The following is a 16,876-nucleotide window of genomic DNA, read 5'->3' as shown; positions in this document are numbered from 1 at the left end:
AGTTATCGTCAAATTCTCAATTTTCCAGTCTTGTCTTGCAACCATAGCGTCTTCATCCAATTCGGAGACCGGCACACATCATGTATCATCAGTTGATCCAGTAATATTCGCCCGCAAGTCAGTGCGCAGGGGTGTCCAACAAGGTCAAAAGTTTATTTCAGATCGACCATATCGGCAATATCGGCCATGTCGGTCTCGGTCATCGGGGCCGCCAGGAGATTCGTGTAGAAGAACTCTTCCTCCTCCGGAATAGTTTCCTCGGACGGGATGTTCTGGTCGGGCGACAGCCAGGAATTCTGAGCTCCGACATATTGCTCGTGATGGTTGGCATAGAGTTTCGGAGGGGCTTGCAGGGGAGCCTGCAGAGAAGCCTGCAGAGGAGCTTGCATAGGATTTTGCATAGGACTTTGCATAGGAACTTGCACCAGAGGGTTGTATCGATGATTGCAATGAAGTCCAAAGTTGCCGTTACCGCCATAGGTGCCCTGAAGTCCATAGTAGCCATTGCCGATACCATAGCCACCAGTATCCGGGTAGCTGGCCAACGAAGTGTTCGAACCATGAGGACCAATGCGACCCTGGGGGTTGAAAATTGGCTCAAGGTTTTCCTTGGCAACGATTGGAGCCCCGATTCCGGACTGGATACTGGAGTTTGTCTTTCCGTTCAAAACGAGCCGACTCGGGGTAACGGTATCAACGGGTCCTGTGTGTCCCAAGTTTTGCTCATCATTGATTGCCTGCATTTCCTGTTCTCCATCGGCGAAAATGTTGAAGCGGCGCCGTCCTCGATTGCCGTGGGGTTTGTACGTCAGATCATAGTCTTCGTCAATGGCATCGTGGGGCTGAGTGCGAGCAGCTCCAAGGCCAGAACGGCGGTTTGAAGACAGCTCAACGATTGATTTTGCCTGAATGGCGTTACGGCCATTGCGTGCAGTAGTTTTCTGGCGTTTTCTATCTGCGGCCCGGGGCACATTGGGATCAGCTGTCGTCAAACGCTTGCTCGACAGGCGGGTCGTGCGCTGCTTTTGGAGCGGAGTCTCTCCTTTCAGCGGGCTGTATTCTTCAACGTTACCCGTAATCACTCTCTCTCTGAGCAGCTTACCCTCAGGATTGTAGACCAATTCATTGGGCTTAGCAAGCAAGGAAGCCATTTCCATCTGCTTCAAAACAGAGCCGTCCTTCTTCTGATTGCGTTGACGACGCATCTGCGGGGTAGCGGAGTCAAAGATATCCATTCCTGGCCACTGAATGCCCTTGAGTCTTGCCAATTCCTCAGCCCGATCCTTATTTATGCCAGTGCTGCCGGAAGCCTGCATATGGTTGTCAGACTCGACAAAGGGATCAGAGGTAGGTTCGCGAGAATCCCAGGTCCCGTCCTGGCGGTTCAGATGATGCGATGGGGTCATAGGCAAATCATGGCTGCTCAGTGTTGGCAAGCTGCCAGGTGTAGACGGTGTAAACCTCGCATACTTTTTCTCTTCACCGTTGTGACAATCAACCAGGCGAGGGTCGAGATAAGCGGAAGCTGAATCGGCAGCAGGGGTGATGGACTCCTCCAACTCGACGTTGAGAGCTCGATTCACTGTCTGTCCAAAGGTGGAGGTTGAAGCTTGTCCTGACTTCTTCCTCTGTTTGTCCTGCTTGTGCTGCTTCTCCAACCGTTTCTCCAAACGGGAGGAAAGCTTCTCGGCGAGACCGTGGGAGTCAACCCAGTTATGGAATTGCTTGAGTAGTTCGACTGCGTTGGGATCACTGGTGCGGAGCTGCAGCTTGCAGAGGTGCGACAAGTGGGATTTCGAGGCCGCATGGGTCAACAGATGCGAGACATCACAAAAGCGAGGCTCCCCAGGGCAGATAATGCACAGGAGGGTGGATCCATCCATGATGCAGGAAGGTAAGATAAGCTGGATAGAAATGGAAAGGACAAAACAACCAAGCTGCCCAAAGCAAGCAGCCAAGAAAGTAGATGGTAGGGGTCGACGAAGGTGCAACGGAGAAGAGGAACGAAACGAGGGCCAGAAATGTTTATGTAGGGGTGCCTGCTTTTGGCAAGCAGGTCGGTGTTGGGGAAAGTGCATGCTTGGAACCAAGGTTCACTTGGTTCATAGAACGTGACATACACCGATAGGCACGAGCGTCTTCCCGATAGGGGAGTATGGGAGTATTCACTTCTCAATTGTCATCAATGTGTCTCATTCATAACTCATCCTCAACTGTCGAGGCCAACATCCACTTATCAATTGGTCATTGATTTACATAGATGTTGAGTATGTATGTACCACAATGTCTTAACAGCTCTTTGGCAATTGTAGGATGATATGAAGCGGAATAAGTCATAGTGGTTATCGTTCTTCTCCCTCCAGACTGTATCCTGTAGTCCATAGGCATTGAACGCACAGGTTATTCAGGTGGAAGGTATTCCCCATAGGGATTCCCATAGGGGTTCCCATCCACCCAAAGTCTAGAGGTACTAGAATTGAAGTCAATACATCTAGTATCGGCTTCTGGGTATCAATCAATGCAATGCATATCAATCATTACCCCGCAAGGCACCTCGCCGTGATCGCCTTAGGCATACAACTGCATCAGACAGTCAGCATATCGAAAGTATAAAGGGGTCACGTGGAAATGATAACACACTACACCGGATCAATCTCTTCTAGCCCATTGAACTTCAACAAGCTCAGCCCTGCAAGGCTGAAATGTGTATGATATACATCCACCATATTTCCTGGACGGTCAGCGAACCCACCAGCATCAGGGTCCTATCAGGCCGTTAGTAACAGTCCCCTATGCTGCATTATAGGATTTGACTGACCTGGCACTGCAGAACAAAGGCAGCGAGCTTCTTGCCATCGATCCAGTGCAAACGGTCGATCATAGCAAGGCTTGACCCCACCCACCAGCTATAGCAGGCATCGGCGAGTTTTTCTGGTCGACCATTGAAGCCTCCACTCTCGATCTGCCGTTCACTAAGCCAAGCTCCAAGGCGATCTTTATCGACCAGGTCCAAGCGACCAGCGATGGCCAAGGCACCAATGCAAGTAAAAACCTGACCGGCGTGGGACTCGGCGCCGGGACGGATTCCATAAGCTCCGTCCAGGTTTTTGCACCTCTGAATGTGTGCAACGGCTGAGGGGACATCGACCAAGCCCAACAGGCGCAAGAGTGATAACGCATTGAGGGCGCCGTATAGAAATCGGGTATCTGTTTCACCCCATTGGTCCCCCATGAAGGAGCCATCTGCATTTTGCAGGTTTGCAATGACTGTGATGCATCAGCATAGGGCCTTCAATACTAGCAGGACGTATGAGGGTACGCCACGTACAAGAGCCCACTTTCTGCTTGCCACCTCGGCCTCGCTTCTCGAGTTCATCGACAGCATCGATAGTTACGAGGATCTGAACTGCAGAGACCGTGTACAGCATATGAGCGTCGTGACCTGGGGCAGCACCAAAGCCCCCACTGTCATTTTGGCATGAAAGGACGAAGTCGATGGTCTGATCGCGAGGTAAGGTATTGGGATGGCCGAGGGTATGCAGGGCCGTGAGCCCCCAGTATACGCCGTTGAGCCGCAGGTGTTCGGTCAGCCAATATTCCAGCTCGTCTCTTCTCTATGTCAATCAAAGGATCAGATGCTGTTTATCCAAAATATGCTCAGGAGCACGCACGGTGTCCAGGTTCTTGATGTAAGCCACATGCTTCGAGGTGTGCAGCTCATCACCTGCGGGGCTGCTAGTAGCTCTTCCCGGACCTAGAATAGCCATGACGAGGGGACGATGGACACTGCACACTGCTTGTCAGTGATTCAATAAGGACCTTGTTATGAGTTAGCGACCGGAGACCTACAAGTTTGTGGACTCGAAATCTTTGAGCCGGGCGGTGAAGCCAAATGGATGATCTGTGCTCTAGAACATCTAGAGCATCGAGAACTCATGCACCCTGGCACTACTGGGGCCAGGGGGGTTATATTGCCTTGAAGACCAGCCTCAGTGAATGGGCGCGGATAGGTCACCCCAATTGTGACTTGGAAAATCAAAGAAGCCTCGAAAGGTTGTAACGTTCATTAATGGTTGTTGAATGTTGGCTATTGAGAACGAGCGAAATGGAGCTAGCGTGGAGCCTATTCGAGGGCGGTGTGTAGTATTGCGGGCTCCTCGTGATTTTTTTCGCCACGGTCCACGGGTGGTGCCTTCCCCCGCAGCCGGCTTCGGATAATAATTAATCCGACACTCTGAGGGCAGCTGCAAACCCCAGGACGTACATTCCCAACTGGTTACCTCAACCTGCCAACGTCTAGAAGAACTGCACCTTTAGTCCTCTACGGTCGGAACTTCCACAGCTTATGGTCAATGGCTCTGATGTCGTGAAGGCTGAGCCTGGGGATCTCTATGTTCGCACTTCGCAGTGGTTCAACAACGTCTCTCCGTTCGGAATAGCTTCGACGTCTAGGAAGAAGAGTGAATTTGGAAATCTTTACGGTCGGAATGGCACATTGCCTGTCATGATATCTCTTGGAGGGATCCATTTGGAGGGCATATTGCAGTTTGGGGGAGTTTCCGCAGCCCTAATGGTCTGAAATTTTGATTGTTTGACGTCGGGTAACTAAGCCATCTTACATGGTTAACTACTTATGCCATTCCTATGATAGAAAGGGTACAGACATAGACTCCCACGGTGAGCAATCTTCTCAACCAGCTCCCTGAGTCCCTGCCAGCCAGTTCCCTGGATAATGTGCATAATCATCAGTTTCTCATAGTTAGAGCACGGGCATCCTAGATCCACTCGATGATGACGCCCGTGCACCCTAAGCGGCGGGCAAGCGCACTCTGGAGAGTGCTGTCATTCCGAGGCGCTACGTAGTTTGATATTCCCAGCCATGTTTCAGAATGGAGGAAACCAAGTGGAGATGCGTCGTGGGTAAAAGGAGGGCGGGGGGCGGATAACAACCTTGGGAAAGCCATAAGATGTACAGTGTATCCAACTTACTGTGTATGGAAATAGAATGATGAATTCATCCTTATGCAATGAGAGATAGGTGAGGTGCCTCAGTAGATATGAGTGTCTCAGTAGGTATGTACACATGCATAGGACTCTGGGAATCCACGATGACCTGCATACGATAGGATCCATGAGGCCGCATTCAATGGATTTCGTTTCCTTAGAGAAGCTAGCGTGCCCTAAACGTATTTTGAGCACTGTAGCTCCGTTTCTTCCCACGTTACCTATACTGCGTACAAACTTCCAAGGCTACAAAGGTGCTTTTACCCAATATTGTACACTGTCTCACCATTGTAGATGGGAAATCTCTTTGTTTCTAAAATTGTCTTTGAAACAGGATGTTCCCACTTAAAAAGTCATCCACTATCTACTCAGGCCTTTATTGGTAGAAGTTGTATGGGTTGGACCTGAAACCCGGGCTAAACTAATTCAGAGGGAAAAGTGGAGGACGTTTCCGAACATGGCCCCACTTTTATGTTTAGGTGATTACCCCTGAGCAATGATTCCATCCAACGGTGGACCTGGAGTAAATACCCCATGGTCATCGAAGATTCCAAAAGAACTCCAGGGTAGCCAGTCACCTCCAACGAAGCCGACGTCATTGAGATAAATATGCGAGAGGACGGGTTCCGGTACTGGGGTATCGTGATCTACCGAGCCACTTACAAAAGCGAGATGGACTGGGAAAAGTTCCTCCGCCGGTTCCTGGGCCAGGTCCGCCAGGCACTAGAATACTAGGTACGAAGATCTCGACATGTGGGATTCGCTCCGGCCCACGGTGATGGTCGGTTTGACGGAGCGACGCCCGCTCAGACACGAGACGCTTTCAAGGAGTGGGCGATGACGGCCTGTGAGACGGAGCAAGGGGTGGTGTATGAGCGCAGAATAGGCGTATGGAGCCCGATATCGGCTTTGTATCTCGGTTGACGACCTAGGAGGCGGTACAGTCTGTATTAGAGATTCCGGAGGAGGAATTGGATGAGCTAAATACGACTGGGTTTGTGGTGATGATCAATGGATCCAGGATGGTGAGTGCCGGAGATGGTTGAATGGGAAGAAGACGATGATGGGTACGGGCCACTGTACGGAGTACAGCTGTACGCGGCAGGATGTGGGCTGGTTGAAAGTTCGCTACCTTTAGGTATGATCGAGCGCAAATTGTAGCCTCCACTACGATGCGCAATGGTTCGGATTGGGGCCTTGAGTATCGACGGCTACAGGCTATTTCTTTTCATTCTTGTAAGGGTAAAAGTAGCCATCCTAATCTGTAGACGATGAGATTGTCCTACGTATATAGAATTGGAACCTTGGATTGGAAGATGTGTCCGCTTATGTCAGATTAACTCTGTCCTCGTGATTCAGCACAACCATGGATCCTCCGGGAAGGGAAATCAGGCACAGAAGATTTGTGTTAAACTGGGTCTTCGATCGGCCAATAACAGAACAAAACCATTGTAACGTCAGGAAGGCGGATCAACTCGATGTGGCTCATAAAGTGGAGGGCTCTGATCTTCTTTGTGTATAGCCCTGTACAAGCCCACTATGATCCTGATCAGAGGTTATAACTCGACAAATGGCATTTAGTTCCGTTCATCCAAGTGTCCGAGGTTTAGGGGACCCGAGCCAATGTCAATTGAATCAACTGAAACTATGTTACCCACGGAACTGTCAGTCCAATTGGGTGATGCGCATCGTCACTCGGACTTATTGGACGTTGACGTTTTGCCCTTCAGGGGATATCCGATATCTGGTGGGGCATGGCAAAAAAAGAAAAGAAAAGAAAAGGTGAGTAGGTATCCACTTTGGTTCTGTTCCGCTCTTTTTTGTTCTCTTTTTATCCATTGAATTACTCCATACAAAGTTGCCTACATGAATAGGGAATCCTTCTAGATGTTGTGATAGTAAGATATTCTATTGAAGTGGAATATATTCAAGGCTACCAAGTTCCGCTGAGGGCCTTACTGTATAAATATCATAAATTCATAATTATCTAAAGTAATCATGATTCATAGAATAGTCCGTATTCCTGACTCGGTACTAGTGTGGCTTGCCTAACTACTTCCAAGGTTGGTGCTCTTTGCTCGGACTAGTGTACCGCTAAGTCTATTAGGAGACTGCGTGACTTGACCTCTTTTTTTTTTATCTACGCGAAGCTCCTTATTCTTTCAACCTCGCAATCTCTTCAGCCTTGATTTTCATTCTTCATTTTCGGGCATATTCGTTTGACCTTGATCCACACAACTCCCTGGCTTACTGACACCCCCCTTCCGCACTGCCGATCCCTGACTTCGAAGCGCCCAAAAGAGGGGGAATCCGAACTTGAACTTTCACTGAACAAGCCCCGTTCTGAACTTCTGACAACCTTGGAGATATCAGTGGAGTCATTAGACCGTAATATGAGGTTTCTGGTGAGTGATCAACTGAATCGGAACGCGAACCCGACCATTGTCTCTACGATCTCGTTCCTGGCCTTGTCTGTCCACAAAGAGTCGAGTGGTTTCTTTTAACTCCATGGGGTTTGCCTGCATATGTCACCATATGCGGTCTCACCTGTCTTTTTTTGGCTCTGTCTCTTCTTTCACATGTTGTGTCTTTGATTTCCCGCTGACTGTATAACTGGCGCTTCAGATCCCACTTCGTCCTCGAACCTCCATTTGACCCGAAACTGTGAATCTTCGCCCTTGCAATCACTCGTACACCCCAACGTCTAGGTGACATTGCCCTTCTACCCCATCCAGATTCAGGCAGAGTCACTTCCTTTCAAGACAATACGATCAGACCTCGGGCGTGCGCATTGATACTGGTACAAATCTCTCAGCCGCATAAGTGACCTGGGTCTCGTCGCCGGATCAGGGGCATCTTGCAGCCCAAGGATAATTTCATCTAAAGCTGTTACGGGGCCTACATTTCGCGAAACCTTGATCCCTTCAAACCTTCGCACGCATTCTGGACCGGTTCCTCAATTACCGCCCAACATGTCCAAGCGAACTTCAGTAGTGCCCAACCTCGATCTAAGCCACTTCAAGATCGAGTCGAGGAAAGAGAAGATTAGTTCGCCTCTGACTCCAAATCATACCAGCCCAGACGGACCCTTAACTCCTCGTTCGCCCAAGTCTGCATCCAGCTCTCCTCTCTTTAAAGGCGCAACCATTCGCCCTGTCACGCAAGACTCCGAAGGCAAGGCACCCAGCCCTACTCTCCCAGTTTCTCCCAGTGCAGCGCCCGACGAGCCTACGACACCCGGTATCACAGCCATTCCTCAATACATCCCTTCCAAAGAGTCATCAAAACACACGCGCGATGCATCAAGGTCATTCTTCGGCACTCTCAAAGCACCGAAATCGTCTCACAAGTCACAACGATCAGACGGTTCGGAGGTTTCGACGGAACTTCCTAAAAGCCGAGGCAGTTCTAGGGAACGTCGGACAGAGATGTTTTCGAAGTCATATGAGTCAGCGCCTGATCTTCTAGGGACACTTGCCCGATCGAATGGAGCGGAAGCGACTAGTAAGTATTTCTTCCTGCGACTGTGCGAACTATATACCTGACAGTATCCTCCCTTATAGGCTGGAGCTCCAATAAGACTTCGCTTAATTCAGACGGCAAGAAAGTCGGCACAGATCTCGAGTCCGCCGCGCCGAAGAAAAACAAACAACGATTTGCCAGCCTTTTGACTCGATCTCGCTCAATTCGCGATGACTCCGGAAACAGAGGCCCAGCCCGACGCCCGTCTACAGGTCTGGCGAAGCTGGAAGAGTTCAATCCAAGTGCGAACACAACTACGAACCAGCCGCGCTGTGCGACTGCACGCCCTGAAAATGCGGTTCGGGGAGGTCTACATCCCCCTGAGCGTCAAACAGACACCGTGTCTTTGCGCAAGGAGCGCAGCCACGGCAACATGGTTACATCTGGTTCCTTGGGTCAAGTTTCTGGCGCCTCGGCTAGCCTTCTCAGTAACCTGAAGTCGTCCTCAAGTGGCGCGGCAGACCGCATTGGCAAGGCCGGCAAAGGGTTCTTTGGCAAGATCACTCGCAGTGGTAGCACCAATGAACGGGAGATGGTGACTGACGACTCATATACGTGCGCCGTCATCAACCTCCCACTCATTGAGCAGACGAGGAAGACCCGCATTGCAAGGAAGATCCAAGGCTGTCGAGATAAGACCGAGTTTTGGATGCCTGCCTTACCGTACCGCTGCATCGATTATCTCAACTTCAAGGGCTGTGAGGAAGAAGGCCTTTACCGTGTCCCGGGTAGCGGCAGGGAAGTCAAGCACTGGCAACGACGTTTCGACACGGAACTCGATATCAATCTCTTCGATGTCCCTGATCTCTATGACATCAATACGGTTGGGTCTCTCTTCAAAGCCTGGCTTCGTGAGCTTCCGGATGAGCTCTTCCCAAAGGCCACCCAAACGATGATTGCCCAGAAGTGCGAAGGCGCCACGACGGCACCGCAGCTACTCAAGGACGAGCTTTCCAAGTTACCACCATACCACTACTATCTCCTCTTCGCCATCACCTGCCATCTCAACCTACTACACTCGTATGTGGACCAGAACAAAATGGACTACCGTAACCTGTGCATCTGCTTCCAGCCCTGCATGAAGATCGATGCATTCTGCTTCCAATTCCTGGTCTGCGACTGGAAGAACTGCTGGCAGGGCTGTTGGACCGAGAAGGAGTATCTTGAGGTTGAGGCGAAAATGGACGAGCGCGATATCGCGGCCTCGGAAAAGCTCCAAGCTGCCGAACAAAGGGAGCAAGCTACTGCCAACCACGAGCGAGCTGTCTCCTCTTCCAGCAGTAGCGCCGAGGACGAGGTGCCCCGCCCGGCGACCGCTCGCACCCGAAAGACTCCACCAAAGAATATCGAGACGCACTCCAGGAGCATCTCTCAGCTCCCCGAACTCGGCCCTCCGCTCTCTCCTATCAAAATCTAAGATGCTTTGGACGACGACTTTGTCTCGAGTGCATACACGTGCTCGTCATTAGCCTGCCTCATGTGACATGCTTTCAAATCGGCCGGCCCGATTTTGTTCTATCTACAGGACTAGATAGGACTGAACGAGTTCACTCGGGCTCGGCTTTTCCGTTTCTCTGCCTCCATCATCTATCACCTCCCCAACCATTATCTCTCACACGCCTCTTTCGCCGGCTAGCCTTGTTCTCAAGTGGCAAGTCTAACGTCTCTTGTTCTCAGCCATATCTGGATATCGTCTATCCTATCCTTTCCATTCCATTTGTACATCATTTTTTTGACATCAGCTCCGAAAATGGCGAATGGTGGGCCTCTCTGCTTACTCGCGCCGTTTGGTTTCAACTGCATCTTAAACGTTTTTCTCTGCTATTCACCATCTATTTGCAAGCGCAACCTCATTCTATGCTTTGTTTGATATTGCGACATCTTCAGATTCCCCTCTGCGGTTAACATTTATTACCATCACTATTTGCTATGCGTCTCTTTCCTCGACCTGATTTTTGAGCAATAGGCGTTTCCACTTTCATCTAGCTTTTCTGTTTCGATTTGTGTATCTAGCGTTCCTTGCGAGGACTGTATAATAGATCTACTTTTACTGGGAAAGGCACTTTCGGTTGGAATCATCCAAGATATGTAGTTTCTGGTACAATAATTTCCGTGGCTGCAGATAGATAAATCAATGCTATCCAATGCTATCGAGCTATTGAGGAAGAGCCATCCCAAATATCGACAGATGCAATAAGAGTGCTTTTGGTGAATCACAGTATATCCACAATACATGAAGAATCCCATTCGACTCCCAACCCCAACGCCAGAAGGAAAAAAGTCAAGACAAGAGAGGTTTGGGCCCCGCATACATAATTCAGGGCACAAACCCCAATAAACCACCTCAATCAAACCAACCGCACTCACTTAGCACGGGCAGGGTTCGACCTCTTCTCATTCGAGCGCTGCTTACGCTCATTACGCTTAATGCGTTCCTTGCGCTCAGCATGCGACATACCACGAATAGAGCTTCCACGAGAATTAGCCTCCTCCTCCTTCTTCCACTTCTTCTCATCGACCTCAACAAGCCACTGGTTCTCGTCGTCCTTGTTCTTGCCCTTATATCCCCAGCGCGGCACCCACTCGCCAGTAGCCTCGTCGTATTGCATCTTCTTGCGGCGCTCCTTGTCCATGCCGGCGGCGCCGGGCTTCTGGTTGTACTTCCCGATGCCCTTCTTGCGTGCGAACAGCTCCCATTTCGTGGGCGCCTTGGGGGTTGGCAGGGGCTTGTGGCGCGGGAGGAGGATGTTGGGTGCGGGTAGGGTCAGAAGCACGCCTTCCGAGACGGAGGTCTTGATCTCGCAGGTTGTCAGGAGCTGGTTGAGCAGGACCTGCACGCCGTCGCGGGCTGTGGCCTTCAGGGAGTCGTTCAGGTTCTCGCCGGCGGGGAGCTCGAGGGGATTGGGGTCGTTGACGAGCAGGTGGCCCAGGTCGAATGTGTAGGGAGTCGGCTTTGAGACGGTGATGGGACTGGGGGGAGTGTTAGTAACTGTATTTTGGGGTCTTTTTGACTCGAAGATGTCGGGTCTATGAAGTGTGTCCTTACAGTCTCTCGGGCTTGGAAGTAGCCGCAGGGGCGGTGTTCGCCATCTCAGTATCAGACATGGCAAATACTGGCAGTAATTTGGTAGTCTGTTGATGTTCGAAAGTGGTATCAGGCCCTAAGAAAAAAAATTGGTGGTTATCAGATACACCCGCTTTTTCGCATTTTCTGCCATGACTAAGGCACCGTGACCGCCTTTCGTTCCTTGGAGCGGGCGGAATTCGCATCAAATAATTGAGCGAACTGTTAACTGCTGTCTCAATCTTCAATTCCTCACCCACCCTCCACCCTCAGCACTGGTTGTCCCGTCACTGGCCGTGCCGGTGTTCCTGACAACCACAATGGCTTCCTCGTGGTGCTGGAATTGCCTCTCGAGGCTTCGTCCGTTGTCGCGAGCACTCACTGCGCCGTCCGCAACGCCCCGGATTTCGAGCGCCCCCTTCCACTCCACCGCCGTGCAGTATGCCCAGCCGGCTAAGAAGAAGGGAGGCAGCTTGACTGTCATGAAGCACAGACAGTCAACCAGTTTGAGAAGGAAGAAGAAGAAGGTCACTGAACGCTCGCGTCCGCCGGCCGTCGGTGAGCGCAAGGCTTTGCGGAAACGCATTGTCCTCAGCAACCCTAATGCTCTCGAGGTTGAGGGCATGTTGGATCTCTCCCCTGAGACTATGGTTGATTCCCGTCTCCGTGGTACTGTTCTGGGACTGCCTGTGCCTATGATTGACCGATTGAGAGCAGTGCAAGCGTTCAAGCCCAAGCAGGGCTGGTCGATATTCCGCCGGCCTGGAACAGTTCTCCGCCGTGATACCATTGAGATGGGCCGTTTGTTTGAGCAGATCTCTGGGGAGGGTGACAATGCCCAGAAGGGCAAGGTTGTCAAGAAAATTGTTACTGGTATGAAGGGATCTGGCAAGACCGTACATCTGCTGCAGGCTATGACCATGGCTTTCTTGAAGAATTGGGCTGTTGTCGCTATTCCTGATGGTAAGTTGCTGGAATCCTTGGGAACTGTGTTTTCCAATTGTGCGGCTACTGACCTGTCAATCTTTCAGCTCGCGACCTCGTGTCCGGCGGCACCGCCTATGCCGCCATCGAAGGCTCCAACCCGACCCAGTATGTCCAGCCCAACGCGACCTCGGCTCTATTGTCTCGCACCGTCGACGCAAACCGGGAGCTTCTGGCTAGCCTGAAGGTCTCCCAGAAGCATCCCAACTTGAAGATGCTGAAGCCCAACTCCACCCTCGAAGACCTTGCCAAGCTTGGCTTCACTGATCCTGCTGTCTCCTGGGCGGTCTTCCAAGCTCTCTGGACCGAGCTTACTGCCACTGCCCCCGCTGAGGGTCTGGAGAAGAACTTCCAACCTCGTCCTCCCATGCTTGTCACCGTGGATGGTTTGGCACACTGGATGACAGAGAGTGCCTATCGCTCCGCTGATTACAAGCTGATTCACGCCCACGATCTGTCATTCGTCAACCACTTCCTTTCATTGCTGAAGGACGGTGACTCCCTCAAGAACGGCGGTCTCCTCCTTTACTCCACCTCATCCTCGAACAACCCTAACCCCGAGGGTTTCAAGATTGCCTTGGACCGTCTGGCCGCCCGTCGGGCCGGCATCAGCCCTTCCTCGCCCGAGTACCCGCATCTGTCAGCTTACAGCGATGCGGATCCTCGCGTGCTGGACTTGTTCCAGTCCGCCGAGAAGTCACTCGAATTGCAGACACTGAGCGGCCTCACCCGTGAGGAGACTCGTGGCTTCATGGAGTACTTCGCCCGCAGCGGTTTGCTGCGTGAGATTATCAATGACCAGTGGGTGAGCGAGAAGTGGAGCCTGTCTGGCGGTGGTGTTATCGGCGAGCTCGAGAAGCTCGGTCGTCGTGTTCGTGGCACTGTGTCTGCTTCGAAATAGAGGGTTTACGTTGCATTTCTTTCTCTTGTCTTATCCCCGGATTTCGTGTTTCATGTTGCCGCTGTATATCGGATGCTAGGGTTTTCCTTGTGTGTTCTTCCCCCTGTACTTTACAAATCTCACTTGGTCTGCTTGTGTCTGTATGCATATAATGGACTTTTTTTTACCTTCACATCCTTGGTCTGATACCGGTCATGAGATTGAGTCTAACAACCAGCGCGACACAAGCCAACAACGATTTGGTACACAATCAACCTTCCAGCTCTCACAACCCCATCCACATTCGAACTCCAAAGCCCGCTCACTCATCCAACTTCTTCGGCCTAACAGCCCTCACTAAATCCGGATAATCAAACCTAGCAGCAATATTCAAAAACGACGAATTCGCCGGATGAGCCTCCTTCGGCAAATTCTCCGATCTGAACAAAAAGTTCATCGGGAACCCAATCTCAAACTCATAAGCCCCCTCAATCTCCCCAACCTCCTCATCCGACAAATCCAACCCAAGCCCCTCAATATTACTAACCAAATGCTCAACCTTCCTCCCACCCACAATCGGCGTCACATACGGCGCCTTGCGCATAACATACGCCAACGCAACACTCGTCAACGCAGTGCCCCGTCTCTCCGCAATACCCTCTAGCACCTTCGACACAGCGATATCCCGCTCCGTCGCTGGCATCTGCCGGCCAGGGTTGTTGCCGGATTTGGCGATTTCTTCCCGCTGTGCGGTTGTCTTGAAGGAGCCGCCGCCGAGGCTGGCCCAGGGTGCGAGTCCCATTCCTTCGGATGCGGCCATGGGGATTATGTCGCGTTCGAAGTCGCGGGTTGCCGCGTTCCATTTGCCTTGGTAGACGGAGAACGGGCGGAGGCCGTGGTCGCGGGCGTCTGTTGCCATCGTTGGCGGGTTGTACGTATACACATGGTATGTGTAGTTTTAGGGGTGGACGTGGGTATGGGCAGACTTACATTGATTCGCCTTGGTCACGATCCACGCTGGTGTATCACTGACACCAAGATACAGGACCTTTCCAGAGAGAACCAGCTGATTGAGCGATGTCATGACTTCCTCGATAGAGGTGCTGAAGTCCCACCAGTGGACGTAGAGCTATTGTCGGGGTTTTGTCAAAGATTGCTTGCGCGAAAGGTCAAAGGTAGTAACCTACCAGGTCAATATAATCGGTCCGCAATTTCTTCAAACTAGCCTCAACAGACAACTTCATACTCTTAGCATTATTCCCGACGAAGTTAGCCTGGATCTCGGATGGGACGTGTGTCCGGAATCCAGTTGAATACTTCGTTGCGAGGACGATCTGGTCGCGCACGCCGCGGGACTCCATCCACTCGCCGATCCATTTCTCGCTGTCTTCGGCTTGGTAGTTGTTGGCGCTGTTGCAGTTAGGTTAGACAGCAATGGATTAATTGAGAACCTAGGCCGCGCAAAACGTACGTATCGATGAAGTTCCCGCCGTTCTCATAGTACGTATCCAGAATCGCGAAGGATGTCTCTTTGTTGCATTCGCCGAGACCGTCTTTCCTACATGTCTTATGTTAGACATGTGCGACGTGCAATGGGACACGGAAGTATGGTAGAATTGTATGATACGTACCAGCCCTCGCCGAAGTTCATGGCACCCAGACATAGCGGGCTTACCTTCACGCCGGCTGTTGGGGCGAGCAGGCGGTAGCGGCCGAGGTGGGATTTCGGGGTTGGGGCTGAGGTGAACATGATTTATTCAGGGTATGGACTGTAGCTAAGAGCCTAAGGAATTGGAGCTTGTTCAATGGGTTTCCAAAGATATGAGGTGAAGTGACGGGAGAGCTCTCTTTATAGTCTTCTACGCGGGGTCAGATGGGCCTATTAATAGGTGACGAAATACAGTAGTTAGCTTTTGCCTAATTAGTCAACTATGCCTGTCTCTCTATTGCTTAATTCCTAAGTCCGGTTGATGTGCATAAAGTAGCTTCATTAAGGTGTGGGGTTCGCTGTTTAGGGTTAACTATCTCCGAGTATGAGATGCTTCGGGGACTTTCCCTTCCAATCAATTCTCTAGAAATGCAGCTAGCTATAAACAAGCAACGTTGTGGAGCTCCTTTAGGCTCCAGCGCCAGAAGTACCGGTTTCCATTGTAATGGCCCCCTCCGTATCCTTAGCAACAGCCTCATCCTTGTCCTCATCCATCTTCTCGTCCATCTTCTCGTCCATCTCCTGCTCCTCCATCTCCTGCTCGTCCATCTCCTGCTCGTCCATCTCCTGCTCGTCCATCTCCTGCTCCTCCATCTCCTGCTCGTCCATCTCCTGCTCGTCCTCTTGAGGAACATCTGCCCCCCTCGACCCCAGGTATTCTGACGCGCCGGGGGCATCGATCCAATACCGCGTGCACCATCGACTGCTTCAATTGCATAATCGCTTCTGGCTCGGGATTCCTACCCACGAGTATACCATCCCAACGCTCTACTCTTGGAGAATAAGTCACCGGACCCGGCGTCCAATCAGGGCTCCCAAATTGCGATCTATCCTTGCCAGTAGAAGGAACAAGTCCCCTGCCTTGGCAGCGGGGACACTCACAGTTTTTGCCAAACATTTGACCGGCCTGCATATTTTGACCAGTATCTTCGTCAACGGTATCGCCAATCCTGTACCGTTGGTACGGAACTCTAATCTCTTCCCCAGCTTTGATACCCCGGTGCGCCCAGATAACTACGCGGTTGGGGACCTTGCGATCGTATCCCCACTGCGCGTTTTCGTACGGACGACATGAGTGATTGAACATGCTTAGCCCGGGGAAGATGTAGAGGTTTGAAAATGACGGGTCCATCGCGGAGAAATCCTCAGCCTGTCTCATCATTCTGAGTTGGATTTCTGGGTAGATCATTGGCTTCAGGCCGTCGGTTTCTGTGAATGTTTCCTTCTTGTCTCGTCGTGCATGTTCCCAGGGTACAGCGTTGACTAGAAATTTGCGTAGCACGATCTGAAGAACCCAGGTGTCGAACGAGAGTTCACTGAAGATGTCCACTCCGAGGTTCAAGAGAATGTCGAAGGGTACCTGGATATTGGCGGCGAGGGTAAAAGGGAACCAGCTGTCTTTCCAGGGCTCGTTGGAGTCAGTACCCGCCTCGAGGATGAGGAGTTCGTTAATCTCGTGCGCGAGCAGATTGGGATCTTCTTGGCGACGGTGGAGCGTAAGTTCGAGGACGCTCTTCAAAAGCAAACTCAGAACAGTGCCGTGTTTCTCATTGTTGTGCGTGAAATACTCGTTATTAGCCCACGTCGCTACATTAGGTCGCATTGCATCATGTAACCAGCCCCAGTCTATCCCACAGAACTCGCTGAAATGGTATGTCCTGCGTGCAATTTCTCTGCAAGAGGGAGCCATGCCGCGTGATTTTCTTTGGTTCAC

At 51.3% G+C, this 16,876-nt stretch overlaps 8 protein-coding genes across 8 annotated transcripts; 3 read left to right on the top strand and 5 right to left on the bottom strand.

The window, feature by feature from the left end:
• Nucleotides 1-152: 152 nt before the first annotated feature.
• On the bottom strand, nt 153-1,883 carry N7515_009349 (uncharacterized protein; the record flags this gene model as incomplete). Its single annotated transcript, XM_056670093.1, has 1 exon — nt 153-1,883. One exon carries the CDS (start codon nt 1,881-1,883, stop codon nt 153-155), a length of 1,731 nt encoding a protein of 576 aa, XP_056517892.1.
• Nucleotides 1,884-2,400: 517 nt separating this feature from the next.
• On the bottom strand, nt 2,401-3,767 carry N7515_009348 (Rab geranylgeranyltransferase subunit beta BET2; the record flags this gene model as incomplete). The annotated part of the gene is made up of 6 exons (XM_056670092.1): nt 2,401-2,470; nt 2,542-2,580; nt 2,641-2,765; nt 2,819-3,267; nt 3,329-3,614; nt 3,672-3,767. The coding sequence occupies 6 exons, from the start codon at nt 3,765-3,767 to the stop codon at nt 2,401-2,403; spliced, it is 1,065 nt and encodes a 354-aa protein (XP_056517891.1).
• A 1,733-nt stretch (nt 3,768-5,500) lies between these two features.
• N7515_009347 (uncharacterized protein) lies at nt 5,501-5,739 on the top strand (the record flags this gene model as incomplete). The annotated part of the gene is made up of 2 exons (XM_056670091.1): nt 5,501-5,527; nt 5,575-5,739. The coding sequence occupies 2 exons, from the start codon at nt 5,501-5,503 to the stop codon at nt 5,737-5,739; spliced, it is 192 nt and encodes a 63-aa protein (XP_056517890.1).
• A 2,237-nt stretch (nt 5,740-7,976) lies between these two features.
• Nucleotides 7,977-9,943, top strand: N7515_009346 (uncharacterized protein; the record flags this gene model as incomplete). The annotated part of the gene is made up of 2 exons (XM_056670090.1): nt 7,977-8,508; nt 8,568-9,943. 2 exons carry the CDS (start codon nt 7,977-7,979, stop codon nt 9,941-9,943), a joined length of 1,908 nt encoding a protein of 635 aa, XP_056517889.1.
• A 946-nt stretch (nt 9,944-10,889) lies between these two features.
• On the bottom strand, nt 10,890-11,631 carry N7515_009345 (ribosome biogenesis protein RRS1; the record flags this gene model as incomplete). Its single annotated transcript, XM_056670089.1, has 2 exons — nt 10,890-11,496; nt 11,573-11,631. 2 exons carry the CDS (start codon nt 11,629-11,631, stop codon nt 10,890-10,892), a joined length of 666 nt encoding a protein of 221 aa, XP_056517888.1.
• A 279-nt stretch (nt 11,632-11,910) lies between these two features.
• N7515_009344 (mitochondrial 37S ribosomal protein mS29) lies at nt 11,911-13,475 on the top strand (the record flags this gene model as incomplete). Its single annotated transcript, XM_056670088.1, has 2 exons — nt 11,911-12,553; nt 12,622-13,475. 2 exons carry the CDS (start codon nt 11,911-11,913, stop codon nt 13,473-13,475), a joined length of 1,497 nt encoding a protein of 498 aa, XP_056517887.1.
• A 301-nt stretch (nt 13,476-13,776) lies between these two features.
• On the bottom strand, nt 13,777-15,204 carry N7515_009343 (aldo/keto reductase; the record flags this gene model as incomplete). Its single annotated transcript, XM_056670087.1, has 5 exons — nt 13,777-14,363; nt 14,445-14,583; nt 14,642-14,864; nt 14,926-15,012; nt 15,086-15,204. The coding sequence occupies 5 exons, from the start codon at nt 15,202-15,204 to the stop codon at nt 13,777-13,779; spliced, it is 1,155 nt and encodes a 384-aa protein (XP_056517886.1).
• A 366-nt stretch (nt 15,205-15,570) lies between these two features.
• N7515_009342 (uncharacterized protein) lies at nt 15,571-16,852 on the bottom strand (the record flags this gene model as incomplete). Its single annotated transcript, XM_056670086.1, has 2 exons — nt 15,571-15,821; nt 15,958-16,852. 2 exons carry the CDS (start codon nt 16,850-16,852, stop codon nt 15,571-15,573), a joined length of 1,146 nt encoding a protein of 381 aa, XP_056517885.1.
• Nucleotides 16,853-16,876: the final 24 nt, after the last annotated feature.

The sequence above is a fragment of the Penicillium bovifimosum genome (genome assembly GCF_028826915.1).
Source record: "Penicillium bovifimosum strain IBT 22155 chromosome Unknown utg000007l_segment0_segment0, whole genome shotgun sequence".
Classification (NCBI taxonomy): Eukaryota; Fungi; Ascomycota; class Eurotiomycetes; order Eurotiales; family Aspergillaceae; genus Penicillium; species Penicillium bovifimosum.
The sequence above is the reverse complement of the archived record's forward strand: the minus strand, read 5'-3'. Positions and strand labels throughout refer to the sequence as shown.